This window comes from Ovis aries, chromosome 21 (genome assembly GCF_016772045.2).
Source record: "Ovis aries strain OAR_USU_Benz2616 breed Rambouillet chromosome 21, ARS-UI_Ramb_v3.0, whole genome shotgun sequence".
NCBI classification, from domain to species: domain Eukaryota; kingdom Metazoa; phylum Chordata; class Mammalia; order Artiodactyla; family Bovidae; genus Ovis; species Ovis aries.
This window is the reverse complement of record NC_056074.1, coordinates 21,611,343-21,628,994: the sequence shown is the minus strand read 5'-3', so window position 1 is coordinate 21,628,994 and position 17,652 is coordinate 21,611,343. Positions and strand designations below refer to the sequence as shown.

Here is a 17,652-nt window from a genome sequence, read left to right as displayed (position 1 = left end):
GGTGGTATTGTGAGGATTAAGTTAATATATATAAAATTCTCAGTAAAAATGTTTGGCATGCACACAGTTCTGTGCAAGCGCTGGTTACTATGTCTGGATGTCAGCTCCGCTTTATTCTTCATTCATGACTCAGCTGTAAGTCTTCTGTTTTCTTTCTTCTCTGCTCCCACAAATCATTGCACTTGGTGCACTGAATTGTAAGGCGTGTGAGGGCATGTTGTCTGTCTGGCTCGTGCATTTGACCTGAGGGCAGGAACTTGGCCCTGTGGCCTTTGCCTGGGTGTCCCCATAGCCAGCAGTGTCCCACACATTATAGACAGTCAGATATTTGCTGATGAGAAGGAAACTTCATTAACCATAATACTAGAATATCAGAACATCGAATTCGATTTCCTGAGCACACTGGAAACCAAGGAGTTCATATTTTAGCTTTGGCTTTTTCATTTCCGTTATTTGGGCAATACTAGATTTCAGTGACAGGTCATTGTGCCCCACTGGCCTATCTCTATGAGTCAGTCCACCTCAGGGATCAGCAGCCATTTTGCCAAGATTCTGATTGTGTTTGCTATGTTGGTTGAAAAACTCCCCCTGTAGAAAGGTGAGGATAGGAATGTGATAATCTTGTTTCTTCGTTTATGAGATATTCTTAGCATTCATCTGTAAATCCTTCCTTCATCCCTCCTTCCCTGCCTTTCATTTCCTCCTCTCTAACCATTACCATTCCTTTAGGAAAACAGTGTCATATACCTTACATGACACTTCAAGTTTGTGTATATCCTTGGCTCATAGATAAAATAGTTTTGCCTGTTTGTCTTTTTAATTTGTATATGTTGAGAAGGCAGTGGCTCCCCACTCCAGTACACTTGCCTGGAAAATCCCATGGATGGAGGAGCCTGGGAGGCTGCAGCCCATGGGGTTGCTAAGAGTCAGACACGACTGAGCGCCTTCACTTTCACTTTTCACTTTCATGCATTGGAGAAGGAAATGGCAGCCCACTCCAGTGTTCTTGCCTGGAGAATCCCAGGGACGACGGAGCCTGGTGGGCTGCTGTCTATGGGGTCGCACAGAGTCGGACATGACTGAAGTGACTTAGCAGCAGCATAGAACTTTTTAGCTTTTTTTACTCTATTTTTAAAACTTTTTTACTTTAATATAATTTTAATCCTACATAAAAGTTTTGAGAATGATTCAAGAAAACAGCCATAACCTCTGCTGAAATTCTGTTCTCTCTCAAAGTAAAAAAGATGTGTCTACGTATGTATGTACTTATATTGTGTGTATTTATATTGTTAATTTGAACTCTCTGAGAGTAAATTGCACACATTGTGACGTTTTATCCCTAAATGCTGCAGTGTGTATTTCCTAAGAACAAGTCACAGAAATATATACCACCTATTTCTCAAAATCAGGAAATTGAACACCAATACAATACTATTTTCTGATCTACCATTCTGATTCAAATTTCACTGATTTTTTACTGACTCCTTTATGAATTTTTGTTTTCCTGCTCCAAGATGCAGTCCAGGATCCCATCTCATGTTTAGTTTTTACGTCCCTTTGGTTGCTTGTGATTGGCCACTGCTCCTCAGCCTTTCTTTACTTTTCATGATACTGATATTTGAAAGAGCATAGGCAGTTATTTTGTGGAATATCCCTCCAATTGGGTTTGTCTGATATTTCCTCATGATTAGACAGGTTAAGAAGCAACAGTTAGAACTGAACATGGGACAACAGACAGGTTCCAAATTGGGAAAAAAGTCTGTCAAGGCTGTATATTGTCACCCTGCTTAATTAACTTCTATGCAGAGTACATCATGTGAAATGCCAGGCTGGATGAAGCACAAGCTGGAAACAAGATTGCTGGGAGAAATATCAATAACCTCAGATATGCAGATGACACCACCCTTACGGCAGAAAGTGAAGAGGAACTGAAGAGCCTCCTGATGAAAGTGAAAGAGGAGAGTGAAAAACCTGGCTTAAAACTCAGCATTCAAAAAACTAAAATCATGGCATCCAGTCCCATCACTTCATGGCCAATAGATGGGGAAACAATGGAAGAAGTAACAGATTTTATTTTCTTGGACTCTAAAATCACTGCAAATGATGACTGTAGTCGTGAAATTAAAAGACATTTGCTCCTTGAAGAAGAGTGATGGCCAACCTAGATAGCATATTAAAAGCAGAGACTTTACTTTGCTGACAAAGGTCCATCTAGTTAATGCTATGGCTTTTCCAGTAGTCATGTATGGATGTGAGAGTTAGACTATAGAGAAAGCTGAGTGTGGAAGAATTGATGCTTTTGAATTGTGGTGTTGGAGAAGACACTTGAAAGTCCCTTGGACTGCAAAGAGATCCAACAAGTCCATCCTAAAGGAAATCAGTCCTGAACATTCATTGGAAGGACTGATGCTGAAGCTCCAATGATGCGAAGAACTGACTCATTGGAAAAGATCCTGATTCTGGAAAAGATTGTAGGTGGGAAGAGAAGGGGACGGCAGAAGATGAGATGGTTATTGCATCACTGACTCAATGGACATGAGTTTGAGCAAGCTCTAGGAGTTGTTGGTGGACAGGAAGGCATGGTATGCTGCAGTCCACGTGGCTGCAAAGAGTCGGACACAACTGAGAGACTCAACTGAACTGAAGATACCCTTTGTGTGGGTTTTTATGTCAATTTAATATAGTTTTTAAGCTCTCTCATTTGCTAGGCCTGTATGCAATCTGTGGACTGTGACTGCTGCTTGGAGCTCTTTGATCCAAATGAATAGGTGGGGCTTCCAGGAAGGCAGCAGTGCAGACTTCCCTTGGCATGAATAGCAGATCCTGACAGGACTGTAGGACACGGACGTCAGCTTGCCCCTTTGGCTAATGCGCCTTGGGTTGCCACCTGTTTATGACAGTGGCCTCAAATGTTTGCTTCTTCAAGGTTTCTTCCAGGGAACTACTATGTTTGTGGAAGAGAGAGCAGGAGAGGGAGTTGATCTTTCTGATTTTTCCTTCTTAAATGCACTTAGTAAACATTAGATAAAGCCCCTTCCTTTACTCCTTTGAGCTTACCTTCTAGCATTTTGAAAACCAAAAAGAAGGCATTTGGATGGAAAACTATTCTCACTAGGACAGATGCAGGTGTTTAAAATGAAGGTTAAGATAAATAGGTTGACAACACTTTTAACTGTTTAGTGAAACCACCTCATGGAAAATTATGCTATGCCTCTTCACCTAAATATAGCGATTTTCATTTCTCTCTGGACTCCTCTGAAACTCACCAACATTGAATATAATTTTTGCATCATTATCTCCATAGTGCATAAATAATCTTGCATTCCCCTTTCCTCTGGTGAAAATTATTTTGTGTATACTTCCCCATATTTCATAACCTGCCTATTTATCACTGTTAATGACTGTAGTAAATTCTATCAAGCTGATCTACTTGATAATGTATATGTTTCTCTGTTGTTGTAAATTTGGCTTGTTTCTAGTTTTTCACTAATATTAGGAAAGAAAACTTTTTAAAGGAAGTATACAGCATCTTGTATTAAGGCAGTTTTGACACATTGCTTCATCTCAAATGGTTCCTTCTAACAGAAAAAGAAAGGATGCTTTGTTGTGGAGAAGACACTATCTTTTTTAGGGAAACTTATTTACCTTGTTTATGTTTTGAGCCTCCATTTATAACAGAAAGATAATTAGTACAGAAGGATCTGATATATTTAGAGCTTTGTCAGTTGGATACCTTGTATATATTGTTGGGGAACAGGAGAGTAATGGATGATGTGGCTAAGACATAAGCTTAAGGCTGCAATGTGATAGATCCCAGCTGCATCAGCCTTGCAATAATTCACTGGCCTTGATGTAACTGGACAGTTCTCCAGTTCTTCTGCACTCTACTACTGAAAGCTGATGGAGAAATTCAGAACCCTCTGGCAAGAGGCAGTCCCTAAGTCTCACCACACTCAGCCTCTTCTGAGCATCTATGGAGACAGGTTCAAGTCTTAGTTGAGCTCTTCCTTTCCCTTCTCAATACTCAGGTGCTGGAAGGTACTTGCCAGAGGTGAGGTGGAGGCCTTTGCTCAGCTGGTGTTTGCAGGGATTGTTTCTAAAGAGAGCAATATTTCAGGATTTGTTATTGACTAACATGGAGCTTGGGAGGGCAGAGTAACTGAGACAGTTTGCTTTTCAGCAGGTTTTCTCAGTGCCTGCAAAGATCCCGAGATGGTTGTTTCCTCTGTATTAGTTCCGTGTCTTCATGTATCACACGAAGATTCTTCTTCTTATGCAGAATTCTTTCTTTTGCTCTATGAGGACAGGACTTTGTATGTCTGGTTTATTGCTCTATCTTCTGTTGCCTTAAAAGGAGCTTGAAGCATAAAGAAATGCTCAATAAATATTTGTTCATTGGATGATTATTTTATTTACTTGATTTTGTACAGGAAGCTCATTATCATGTGGGCAGCTGCTCCTCAGTTGTTTAGATGGGGTCTGGGAGATTACTGTAGAAATAAGTAGCAGCTGGATAAAGCTGTCAGAGAGTCGTAGAGCACAGAGGAGGGTGCATGGGCTGCACAGCCAGGCCAGATAGATTCTCATCCCAACTTTTCTCTTCTCTGGCTGCCGGCGACGGAATGAAACACCAACACTGCAGAGTGGTTTAAATCTTTATATTTTTAACACTCGCTTCTTACAGCTGCTTTATTTTATATCCCTTGCACAACACCCTACAGGGCAAGCTGCCAAGCACTACGATTTAGAGACTATACAGTGCGCAGGCGCAGGGCGAGATAACCTTTACCTTGGCTTATTTACTGCAGCTAAGACTTTGTTTTGGGGAACTTCCTTATCAACTTAGAATCCGTTTTGTCCCAAGGTCTGTTCTTATTGAGGAATCAGAGAAACATCCTTGTGTGCAAGCAATGTTCTTTTTCCATGGGAACAAACAGGATTCTTAGCTGAACATCTCGTTTGCAAGAATGTTCAGCCCTGGTTGAGAGTCTCGTTTGCAAGCACTTCTCAACCTTCTTTAAACCTAGTTCTCTACACTGGCTGTCTTGGTTGGCTTCTTTATGGTCTCTGAACCTCAACATTCTCGCCTGAAAAATGGGTAAAACCACTTTACTCAGAGGTTATATAAAATTCATTACTCAGAGGAGATATGCAAAAATGTTACCTTCTTTCTTCTTTCTCTGCAAAAAGAGCCAACATAGAAAGCTGGGAGGGCCCCAGATAATGTTTCCAAGTGTTGTCAGGAACAGATCCCTGATTATGTTACCTGTCATCTAAAATGTACCCCATATTGCCTCCATCTCTATACCAGCAGCAAATGCCTTGAGTACTTCCAACAATATCTATGTACCTTTGGGTTCTGCTTTGAACCTCTTTATTAGTAACTGTGTTCTTTGCTCCTACAGGATTTATGAACGTGTGATAGACCCTCCTGAGACCAACCTTCCCCCTGGAAGCAATTTGTGGCTTGGTCAGCGCAACCAAAAGCACGGTTTATTCAAAGTAAGCACTACCTTCTACTTTTTGCAACGTGCTATTCTATGTGCTTGATGTGAACGTATGCACTTAATTGTCACAGCAATTCTATGATGTGGGTGTTTTGAGATTAGATAGAGACTTCAATGACTTGCCCGAGGTCACACACTTCACTCTACTGTCAACTATGGATGAATCAGAATGTAAGTAATTGAAGTCGCTCAGTCGTGTCCGACTCTTTGCGACCCCATGGACTGTAGCTTACTAGGCTCCTCTGTCCATGGGATTTTCCAGGCAATAGTACTGGAGTGGATTGCTATTTCCTTCTCCAGCAGATCTTCCCAACCCAGGGATCGAACCCGGGTCTCCCGCATTGTAGACAGACACTTTACCATCTGAGCCACCAGGGAAGTCCTCCAGAATGTAAATAATCCTCAAACTGTTCCTTATTGCTCTACTTCTGGAAGATTTAAGGTAATCTTCAAGTTCCTTTTCATTCTCAGAATCTTTATTAATTCAGTTTTGGGGTAGATGTCTAGTTTAGATAAATAATAAGAAATGGCTCAACTTCCATCAGTTTTGGTTTTCCTGTCTATAAAGAGTGTAATACAATAAGTGCATTATTGTGCTTCATAGAAGCATCAGGACTCAGTGATAAAGTGAATTGAAAAAGTTAAAAAACATCATGAAATTTTAAGATAGTCTTGTACTTCAATAGAATGGCAGAATTTTGCTTCTGGCCATATGGTAGACTAGATATTTGTGAAATCCTTTTGCTTCAAAATGCCTATAAATGTTGGATAAAATAGAACAAAAATCTTTTAAGACTTGTCATTGCACTTACAAGAAGGGAGATCCTTAGATGCTAAATATATGGAGGGAAGTGAAAACCAAAGGGATGTCTGCCAATACCAAAGAGTTAGATATTTAAATTTATTCCTTTTTCTGGTAATCTACTTATCTATTCCAACTTAATTGAGATGTCAATGACATACAACATTATGTATAAGGTGTACTTCAGTTTGACACATGTAATATATTGCAAAATGATTTCCACCATAATGTGGTCTAACACTTCCATCACATTACATAATTACCATTTCTTTTTCATGGTGAGAACATTTAAGATTACTCTCAGCAGCTTTCACGTTTATAGTACAGTATTATTTGCTGTGATCACTATGCTGTATTATAAGTGGAAGGTATCCTTTGACCAATACCTGCCCACTCTCCCCGCTTCCCCTAAACCCTGGCAACTATCATTCTATTCTCTGTGTCTGTGAATCAGGTTTTTAGAGTCCACATATAAGTGATACCATGCATTACTTGTATTTCTCTATCTGAACTGTTTCACTTTGCATAATGCCCTCAAGGTCCATCCATGTTGTTGCAAATGGCAGGATATTTTTTCTCATGATTGAATAATATTCTACTCTGTATGTGTACACATACATATACATACCATGTCTTCTTAAAATTTTTTGTTGGGGGTATAAATGTATGTTTTCCTTGGAGAAATGTCTATTGAGTTCCTCTGCCCATTTTAAAGTCAGACTTTCTCTTGCTATTGTGTTGTATGAGTTCTTTGTATATTTCAGATACTAACCGCTTATCAGCTTTGTGATTTGCAAATATCAGTTGTCCATATATGCAAGGATTGACTTTTGGGTTCCCAATTCTGTTTCATTGGATTATGTGTCTATTTTTGGCTAGTATCATATTTTGATTACTATAGCTTTGTAGTACAAGTAGAAATCAGAAAGTATGGTGCCTCCAACTTTGTTCTTCTTTCTCAGGATTACCTTGGCTATTTGGGGTCTTACAATGCCTATTTGGCTTTAACAAATTTGGGGATTTTTTTTTTTCAGTATCTGTGAGAAATGCCTTTTGGATTTACATAGGGATTGCATTGACTCTCCAGATGACTTTGGGTAGTGAGGGATTTTAACAGTAGTAATTATTCTGATCCATGAATATGAGATACGTTTCCATGCATGTGTGTCTTTTTCAGGTTTTTAGTCAGTCTTGCAGTTTTCAGTGTACAGATCTTTCATATCCTTAAATTTATTCCTAAGTATTTTATTAGTTTTGATGCTATTGTTTTATTTCTTTTTGGGGTATTTTGTTGTCAGTGTATAGAAATGCAGCTGATTTTTATATTTTGATTATGTTCCCTACAGTTTGACAGACTTTCATTGATTTGTTCTAAAAGTTTTTTGGTGGAGTTTTGGAGTTTTCTGTGTATAAGATCATATCTACAGGCAGTTACATTTTACTTCTTCATTTCCAATTTGGAAACCTTTTGTTCCCCTTTTTTTGCCTGATTGCTCTATATAGGGCTTCAAGTACTATGTTGAATAGGAATGGTGAGAATGGACACCTAGTATTTATTCCTGATCTTTGAATAAGAGTGTTCAGTCACTGACTGTTCAGTATGATGTTGACTATGGCCTTTATTACGTTGGACTATGTTCTTTCTATGCCCAATTTGGATGTTACTATCATGAAAGGATACTGCATTATGTCAGATGCTTTTTCTACATCTATTGATAGGATCATATGCTTTTTGTCTTTCATTCTGTTAATGTGGTTCAGTTCAGTTCAGTTAATGTGGTATATCACAATTATTGATTTGCATGACTTGAAGCATCCTTGCATCCCAGGGACAAATCTCACTTGACCTTGGTACATGTTCTTTTAATGTACTCTTAAATTTGATTTGCTAGTATTTTAAGAATTTTGGCATCTATGTTTTTATTTTTTTCCAATCTAGTCTTTTAAAAAAATTAATTAATTAATTAAATCGGAGGCTAGTTACTTTACAATATTGTAGTAGTTTTTGCCATACATTGTCATGAATCAGCCATGCGTGTACATGCGTCCTCCATTCTGAACTCCCCTCCCACCTCCCTCCCCATCACATCCCTCAGGGGCATCTCAGTGCACTGGCCCTGAGTGCTCTGTCTCATACATTGAACCTGGATCTATTTCAATATATGGTAATATACATGTTTCAATGCTATTCTCTCAAATCATCCCACCCTCGCCTTCTTCCGCAGAGTCCAAAATCTGTTCTTTACATCTGTGCCTCTTTTGCTGTCTCAAATATAGGGTCATCATTACCATCTTTCTAAATTCCATATATATGTGTTAATATACTGTATTGCTGTTTCTCTTTCTGACTTACTTCACTCTGTATATTAGGCTTCAGTTTCATCCACCTCATTAGAACTTATTCTAATGCATTCTTTTTAATAGCTGAGTAATACTCCATTGTGTATATGTACCACAGCTTTCTTATCCATTCATCTGCTGATGGACATCTAGGTTGTTTCCATGTCCTGGCTATTATAAACAGTGCTGCGATGAACATTGGGGTACACGTGTCTCTTTCAACTCTGGTTTCCACGGCATGTATGCCCAGCAGTGGGACTGCTGGGTCATAAGGCAGTTCTATTTCCAGTTTTTTCAAACAATTCTGGTTTCCTCAGTGTGTATGCCCAGAAGTGGGATTGCTGGGTCATATGGGAATTCTATTTCCAGTTTTTTAAGGAATCTCCCCACTGTTCTCCATAGTGGTTGGACTAGTTTGCATTCCCATCAACAGTTTAAGAGGGTTCCCTTTTCTCCACACCCTCTCCAGCATTTATTGTTTGTAGACGTTTTTGATAGCAGGCATTCTGACCAGCGTGAAATGGTACCTCATTGTGGTTTTAATTTGCATTTCTCTGATAATGAGTGATGTTGAGCACCTTTTCATGTGTTTGTTACCCATCTGTATGTCTTCTTTGGAGACATGTGTGTTTAATTCTTTGGCCCATTTTTTTGACTGGGTGGTTTATTTTTCTGGAATTGAGCTGCATGAGCTGCTTGTATATTTTTAGATTAATTCTTTGTCAGTTGCTTCATTTGCTATTGTTTTCTCCCATTCTGAAGGATGTCTTTTCACCTTGCTTATAGTTTCCTTCATTGTGCAGAAGCTTTTAAGGTTAATTATGTCCTATTTGTTTAGTTTTGCTTTTATTTCCAATATTCTGGGAGATGGGTCATTGAGGATCCTGCTGTGGTTTATGTCAGAGAGTGTTTTGCCTATGTTTTCCTCTAGGAGTTTTATAGTTTCTGGTCTTACATTTAGATCTTTAATCCATTTTGAGTTTATTTTGTGTATGGTGTTAGAAAGTGTTCTAGTTTCATTCTTTTACAAGTGGTTGACCAGTTTTCCCAGCACCACTTGTTAAAGAGATTGTCTTTTCCCCATTGTATATTCTTGCCTCCTTTGTCAAAGATAAGGTGTCCATAGGTGCATGGATTTAATCTCTGGACTTTCTGTTTTGTTCCATTGATCTATATGTCTGTCTTTGTGCCAGTACCATACTGTCTCGATGACTGTAACTTTGTAGTATAGTGTGAAGTCAGGCAGGTTGATTCTTCCAGTTCCATTCTTCTTTCTCAAGATTGCTTTGGGTATTTGAGGTTTTTTGTATTTCCATACAAATTGTGAAATTATTTGTTGTAGTTTTGTGAAAAATATCATTGGTAGCTTGATAGGGATTGCATTGAACCTATAGATTGCTTTGGGTAGTATACTCATTTTCACTATATTGATTCTTCCAATCCATGAACATGGTATATTTCTCCATCTATTTGTGTCATCTTTGATTTCTTTCATCAGTGTTTTATAGTTTTCTATAGATAGGTCTTTAGTTTCTTTAGGTAGATATATTCCTAAGTATTTTATTCTTTTTGTCACTATGGTGAATGGAATTGTTTCCTTGATTTCTCATTCTGTTTTCTCATTGTTAGTGTCTAGGAATGCAAGGGATTTCTGCATGCTAATTTTATATCCTATAACTTTACTATATTCATTGATTAGTTCCTGTGATTTTCTGGTGGTGTCTTTAGGGTTTTCTATGTAGAGGATCATGTCATCTGTGAACAGTGAGAGTTTTACTTCTTTTCCAATCTGGATTTCTTTTATTTCTTTTTCTTTTCTGATTGCTGTGTCTAAAACTTCCAAAACTATGTTGAATATTAGTGGTGAGAGTGGGCACCCTTGTCTCATTCCTGCCTTTAGGGGAAATTATTTAAGTTTTTCATCATTGAGGATAATGTTTGCTGTGGGTTTATCATATATAGCTTTTATTGTCTTGAGGTATGTTCCTTCTATGCCTGCTTTCTGGAGGGTTTTTTTTTTAATCATAAATGGATTTTGAAATTTGATGTTGAATGTCAAAGGCTTTCTCTGTATCTATTGAGATAATCATATGGTTTTTATCTTTCAGTTTGTAATGTGGTGTATCACATTGATTGATCTGTGAATATTGAAGAATCCTTGCATCCCTGGAATAAAACACACTTGGTCATGATGTATGATGTTTTAAATATGTTGTTGGATTCTGTTTGCTAGAATTTTGTTAAGGATTTTTGTTAAGGATGTTCATCAGTGCTATTGGCCTGTAGTTTTCTTTTTTTGTGGCATCTTTGTCTGGTTTTGGTATTAGGGTGATGGTAACCTCATAGAATGAGTTTGGCTATTTACCTTCCTCTGCAATTTTCTGGAAGAGTTTGAGTAGGATAGGTGTTAGCTCTTCTCTAAATTTTTGATAGAATTCACCTGTGAAGCCATCTTCTCCTGGGCTTTTATTTGTTGGAAGATTTCTGATTACAGTTTCAATTTCTGTGTTTGTGATAGGTCTGTTAAGATTTTTCTATTTCTTCCTGGTTCAGTTTTGGAAGGTTATACTTTTCTAAGAATTCGTCCATTTCTTCCAAGTTGTCCATTTTATTAGCATATAGCTGCTGATCGTAGTCTCTATGATCCTTTGTATTTCTGTGTTGCCTGTTGTGATGTATCCATTTTCATTTTTAATTTTGTTGATTTGATTCTTCTCCCCTTTGTTTCTTGATGAGTCTGGCTAATGATTTGTCTATTTTATTTATCTTCTCAAAGAACTAGCTTTTAGCTTTGTTGATTTTGGCTATGGTCTCCTTTGTTTCTTTTTCATTTACTTCTGCCCTAATTTTTATAATTTCTTTCTTTCTGCTAACCCTGCGGTTCTTAATTTCTTCTTTTTCTAGTTGCTTTAGGTGTAAAGTTAGGTTATTTATTTAATTTTTCTCTTGTTTGTTTATGAACTTTCCCCTCAGCACTGCTTTTACTGAATTCCATAGATTTTGGGTTGTCATGTTTTCATTTTCATTTTTTTCTATGCATATTTTGATTTCTGTGTTGATTTCTTTTGTGATTTGTTGGTTATTCAGAAGCATGTGGTTTAGCTTCTATATGTTTGCATTTTTAATAGATTTAGCCCTGTAGTTGACATCTAATCTTACTGCATCGTGGTCAGAAAAGAGACTTGAAATGATTTCAATTTTTGTTTTGTTTGAATTTACAAAGGCTAGATTTATGGTCCAGGATATGATCTATCCTGGAGAATGTTCTGTGCGCACTTGAGAAAAAGGTGAAATTCATTTTTGGGGGGGTGAATTGTCCTATAGATATCAGTTAGGTCTAACTGGTCCATTGTATCATATAAAGTTCGTGTTTCCTTGTTAATTTTCTGTTTAGTTGATTTATCCATAGATGTGAGTGGGGTATTAAAGTCTCCCACTATTATTGTGTTACTGTTAATTTCCCCTTTCATACTTGTTAGCATTTGCCTTACATATTGCAGTGCTCCTGTGTTGGGTGCATATATAATTGTTATATCTTCTTCTTGGATTGATCCTTTGATTATTATGTAGTGTCCTTCTTTGTCTCTTTCATGGCCTTTATTTCAAAGTCTAAATTACCCGATATGAGTATTGCTACTCCTGCTTTCTTTTGGTCTCTATTTGCATGGGATATCTTTTTCCAGCCCTTCACTTTCAGTCTGTATGTGTCCCTTGTTTTGAGGTGGGTCTCTTGTAGACAACATATATAGGGGTCTTGTTTTTGTATCCATTGAGCCAGTCTTTGTCTTTGGGTTGGGGCACTCAGTCCATTTACATTTAGGGTAATTATTGATAAGTATGATCCTGTTGCCATTTACTTTGTTGTTTTGAGTTCAAGTTTATAAACCTTTTCAGTGTTTCCTGTCTAGAGAAGATCCTTTAGCATGTGCTGGAGAACTGGTTTGGTGGTGCTGAATTCTCTCAGCTTTTGCTTGTCTGTAAAGCTTTTGATCCCCTTCATGTTGGATACCTTGCTGGGTATAGTAATCTGGGATGTAGATTTTTCTCTTTCATCACTTTAAGTATGTCTCGCCATTCCGTTCTGGCCTGAAGAGTTTCTATTGAAAGATCAGCTGTTATCCTTATGGGAATCCCCTTGTATGTTATCTGTTGCTTTTCCCTTGCTGCTTTTAATATTGGTTCTTCGTGTTTGATCTTCATTAATTTGATTAATATGTGTCTTGGGGTGTTTTGCCTTCAGTTTATCCTGCTTGGGACTCTTGGGATTTCTTGGACTTGGGTGGTTATTTCCTTCCCCATTTTAGGGAAGTTTTCAACTATTATCTCCTGAAGTATTTTCTCATGACCTTTCTTTTTGTCTTCTTCTTCTGGGACACCTATGATTTGAATGTTGGTGCATTTAACATTGTCCCAGAGGTCTCTGAGGTTGTCCTAATTTCTTTTCATTCTTTTTTCCACTCTGCTTCATTTATTTCCACCATTTCTATTTAAATTTTCTACCTCACTTACCCTATCTTCTACCTCAGTTATTCTACTGTTGGTTCCCTCCAGAGTGCTTTTGATCTCAGTTATTGCATTATTCATTACTGATTGACTCTTTCTAAATTCTTCAAGGTCCTTGTTAAACATTTCTTGCATCTTCTCAATCCTTGTCTCTAATCTATTTATCTGTAACTCCATTTTGTTTCCAAGATTTTGGATCATTTTCACTATCATTATTCGGAATTCTTTTCAGGTAGACTCCCTATCTCCTCCTTTTTTGTTTGGTTTGGTGGGCATTTATCATGTTCCAAATATTTCCAAATATTAGGAAATATTGATGGTAGAGTTCCAAAGGATAGCAAGAAGAGATAAGAAAGACTTCTTCAGTGATCACTGCAAAGAAATAGAGGAAAACAACAGAAAGGGAAAGATGAGAGATCTCTTCAAGAAAATTAGAGATACTGAGGGAACATTTCATGCAAAGATGTGCTCAATAAAGGACAGAAAAGGTATGGACCTAACAGAAGCAGAAGATATTAAGAGGTGGCAGGAATACACAGAAAAACTATACGAAAAAGATCTTCATGACCCAGATAATCATGATGGTGTGATCACTCACCTAGAATCAGACATCCTGGAATGTGAAGTCAAGTGGGCCTTAGAAAGCATCACTACGAACAAAGCTAGTGGAGGCGATGGAATTCCAGTTGAGCTATTTCAAATCTTGAAAGATGATGCTGTGGAAGTACTAAACTCAATATGTCAGCAAATTTGGAAAACTCAGCAGTGGCCACAGGACTGGAAAAGGTCAGTTTTCATTCCAATCCCAAAGAAAGGCAATGCCAAAGAATGCTCAGACTACCGCACAATTGCACTCATCTCACACGCTAGTAAAGTAATGCTCAAATTTCTGCAAGCCAGGCTTCAGCAATACATGAACCGCGAACTTCCAGATGTTCAAGCTGGTTTTAGAAGAGGCAGAGGAACCAGAGATCAAATTGCCAACATCTGCTGGATCATGGAAAAAGCAAGAGAGTTCCAGAAAAACATCTATTTCTGCTTTATTGACTATGCCAAAGCCCTTGACTGTGTGGATCACAATAAACTGTGGAAAATTCTGAATAAGATGGGCATACCTGAACCCCTGACCAGCCTCTTAAGAAATCTGTATGCAGGTCAGGAAGCAACAGGCCATGGAACAACAGACTGGTTCCAAATAGGAAAAGGAGTACGTCAAGGCTGTATATTGTCACTCTGCTTATTTAACTTCTGGGCAGGATACATCATGAGAAACGCTGGACTGGAAGAAGCACAAGCTGGAATCAAGATTTCTGGGAGAAATATCAGTAACCTCAAATATGCAGATGATACTACCTTTTATGGCAGAAAGTGAAGAGGAATTAAAAAGCCTCTTGATGAAAGTGAAAGAGGAGAATGGAAAAGTTGGCTTAAAGCTCAACATTCAGAAAACGAAGATCATGGCATCCGGTCCCATCACTTCATGGGAAATAGATGGGGAAAGAGTGGAAACAGTGTCAGACTTTATTTTCTTAGGCTCCAAAATCACTGTAGATGGTGTTTGCATCCATGAAATTAAAAGACACTTACTCCTTGGAAGGAAAGTTATGACCAACCTAGACAGCATTTTCAAAAGCAGAGACATTACTTTGCCAACAAAGGTGTGTCTAATCAAGGCTATGGTTTTTCCAGTAGTTATGTATAGATGTGAGAGTTGAACTGTGAAGAAAGCTGAGCCCCGAAGAATTGATGCTTTTGAACTGTGGTGTTGGAGAAGACTCTTGAGAGTCCCTTGGACTGCAAGGAGATCCAACCAGTCCATCCTAAAGGAGATCAGTCCTGCGTGTTCATTGGAAGGACTGACATTGAAGCTGAAACTCCAGAACTTTGGTCACATCATGTAAAGAGTTGACTCACTGGAAAAGACTCTGATGCTGGGAGGGATTGGGGGCAGGAGGAGTAGGGGACGACAGAGGATGAGATGGCTGGATGGCATCACCGACTCGATGGACCGGAGTGAGTGAGCTGCAGGAGTTGGTGATGGACAGGGAGGCCTGGCATGCTGAGATTCATGGGGTTGCAAATAGTCAGACTTGACTGAGTGACTGAACTGAACTGAAAAGTAGGTTATAAAAATGATAATTAAAGGAGTAATAAGGAACTTAAAAATAAAAAAATGATAATAGTGAAAATATATCTAGGAATTTCTCTAGAGCTGTTGAGGGCAGTTTGGAGTCAGTTCAGTTTCAGATAGTTCCTTGTTCCAGCTTATCCTCCTCCTCAAGGTCTGTAGGCCCCTTCCAGTGCTTAGTCAATGTTTACTTAGGGTTTTAATCTATTGCACCTGTCACTTCCAGCGTGGCTCCCTCTTCTGTGTTAATTTTGGCTTCCTCTGTTTGCTAGTCTCTTCAGTGTCTAATTTCCGCCCTGACACATTGGGGTGAAGGTGGTCACTTATTTAGGCTCACTTGTTCGGTTGTGCTGTGGGGAGGGAGGAACAGTGGAAACAAATATCACTGGCATGTGTGGGGAATGCTCGCAGTGTCTGGACCACACTGGGTTTGCCCCAGTTCACAGCACGTGTGCTTTCCCGGGCTACACTGCTCAGGCTCCAGGTTGCTCTGAAGGGGAACTGTCCAAAGCAGGCCCTGGGTTGTGTGCACTTTCTAGGTCTAAGCTGCTCAGGTTCAGGTTCTTGGGTACTCCACAAAGGCACAGACTCATTTAGGCCTGTGTTTTGTACCCTTCTCAGGTCTGAGGAGCTCAGGCGACCAGGTACTTGGCGAGCACACTGTCCCAGGTGTACGGTGCATCTTATCACCCCTGTTCCCAGCTTCTCGGTTTCCTGGGTGCACAGCAAGAGTACCGTCTTAGGTGTGCCATGTGTCTCCTCTGGGGGGCTGATCTCAGGCTGCGACCATCCTGGTAGATGTCAACCGTCCAGGATCCCAGAAGACTTTGTTAACAACTGGGAGCCTGCTCCCAGTTTGGTGGAGGATGCCATTTTTGCGGCTGAGGTTGCCTCTAGCCTTCTGGCCCTGGATGTTGCCTGCAGGCAGATGGGCCAGTCCACAGCTGGCTAGCTCTCCTTTGGTATTTGCTCAATCCTTTGTTCCTTGAGTCGGCCAAGCTCCGCCTTGGGTTAGAACTTTTCGCGGAAAAGTTCTCTCTCTGTTTTATTTTTTTCCTCTCTCAGGCTATCCCACAGTTTGGGTTGCTATCTCACCTTAGCTCCTTCAGATAGTCCTCAGGGCATTCAGACCAGGTCCTTACCCTAAGCATGCAACCTGCACCTCCCCCGCTCGCTGGTAGCAGATGCCAGTGTCTGGAGTATTTCTTTGCTGGGAGTTTTGGTTAAGGTACGTATTCTGTGGGTTTGTTTTTTTTGTTTTTTGTTTTTTGTTTTTTTCCCTCTCAGTTATGTTGCCCTTTGAGATTCCAAAACTCCCCACAGACCCATTGTGAGAGGGTTTCCTGTTGTTGGGAAACTTCTCCTCCTTCACAACTCCCTCCCAGGACGGGTCTCTGTCCCTAGCTCTCTTGTCTCTCTCTTTGTCTTTTATATTTTGTCCTACCTCCTATCGAAGAGAATGGGCTGCCTTTCTGGGTGCCTGGTGTCCTCCACTACCATTCAGAAGTTGTTTTTTGGAAGTTGCTCAACATTCAGCTGATCTTTTGATGATTTTGTGGGGGAGAAAGTGGTCTCCCTGTCCTATTTCTCTGCCATCTCAGGACCATGCCCCTAGCATCTATGTTTATCAAGGATATTGGTGTATAGATTTCTTTTTCTGTAGTGTTCTTTTCTGGCTTTGGTATCAGGGTAATACTAACCTTGAAAAATAAGTTTAAGCATGTTTCTGCCTCTAACTTTTCTTGAAAATTTTAGAAGGACTGGCATTAATGTTTCTTTAAATGTTTGGTAGACCAGTGAAACCATTTGATCTTGGGCTTTTTTTCCTTTTCCTTTTTTGAAAATTGTGGTATAATTAATATAAAGTCAATTTCCCTTTAAATTTATGGTTCTCTGAGTTTTAGGAATTTTATACAGTCATGTATACCATCGTAATCAAGATAAAGGATTGTTGATAACCTCCAGAAATTCCATTGTACTGCACTTTGTTCAAGTCTTCTCCTTATCCTAAATCTCTAGGAATCAATGATTTGTTGCCTTCTCCTAGAATTTTGCCCTTCCCAGAATGTGTTATAAATGGAATAATTTATATGTGTGTGTATATATGTTGAGATTCACCCATGCTATTGTGTGTATCAAGATTCATTCTTTTCTGTTGCTGAGTTGCATTCCAATTCTATTGTATGCATGTACTATAATTTGTCAGTTCATGAGAATTTGGGTTGTTCTGAGTATTTATGAATAAAGCTACTAAAACGTTTGCATATAGGCTATTTATAAAAAAACATTTTCATTTTCATTTGGGTAAATATGTTGGAGTGGGATTGCTAGCCTGTATCTTAAGGGTAGGGCTTCCCTGGTGGCTCAGTGGT

At 39.1% G+C, this 17,652-nt stretch overlaps 1 protein-coding gene across 7 annotated transcripts in view; it reads left to right on the top strand.

Moving 5' to 3' along the window:
- The window catches only part of NELL1 (neural EGFL like 1), a 1,034,396-nt gene that overhangs the window by 210,115 nt on the left and 806,629 nt on the right, over positions 1 to 17,652 (top strand). For all 7 annotated transcript variants that reach the window (XM_060403970.1, XM_060403968.1, XM_042238438.2 and 4 more), the window contains exon 5: positions 5,406 to 5,502. In XM_060403970.1, coding sequence (XP_060259953.1) covers positions 5,406 to 5,502 — 97 coding nt within the window. The remainder of the gene's footprint in view (positions 1 to 5,405; positions 5,503 to 17,652) is intronic.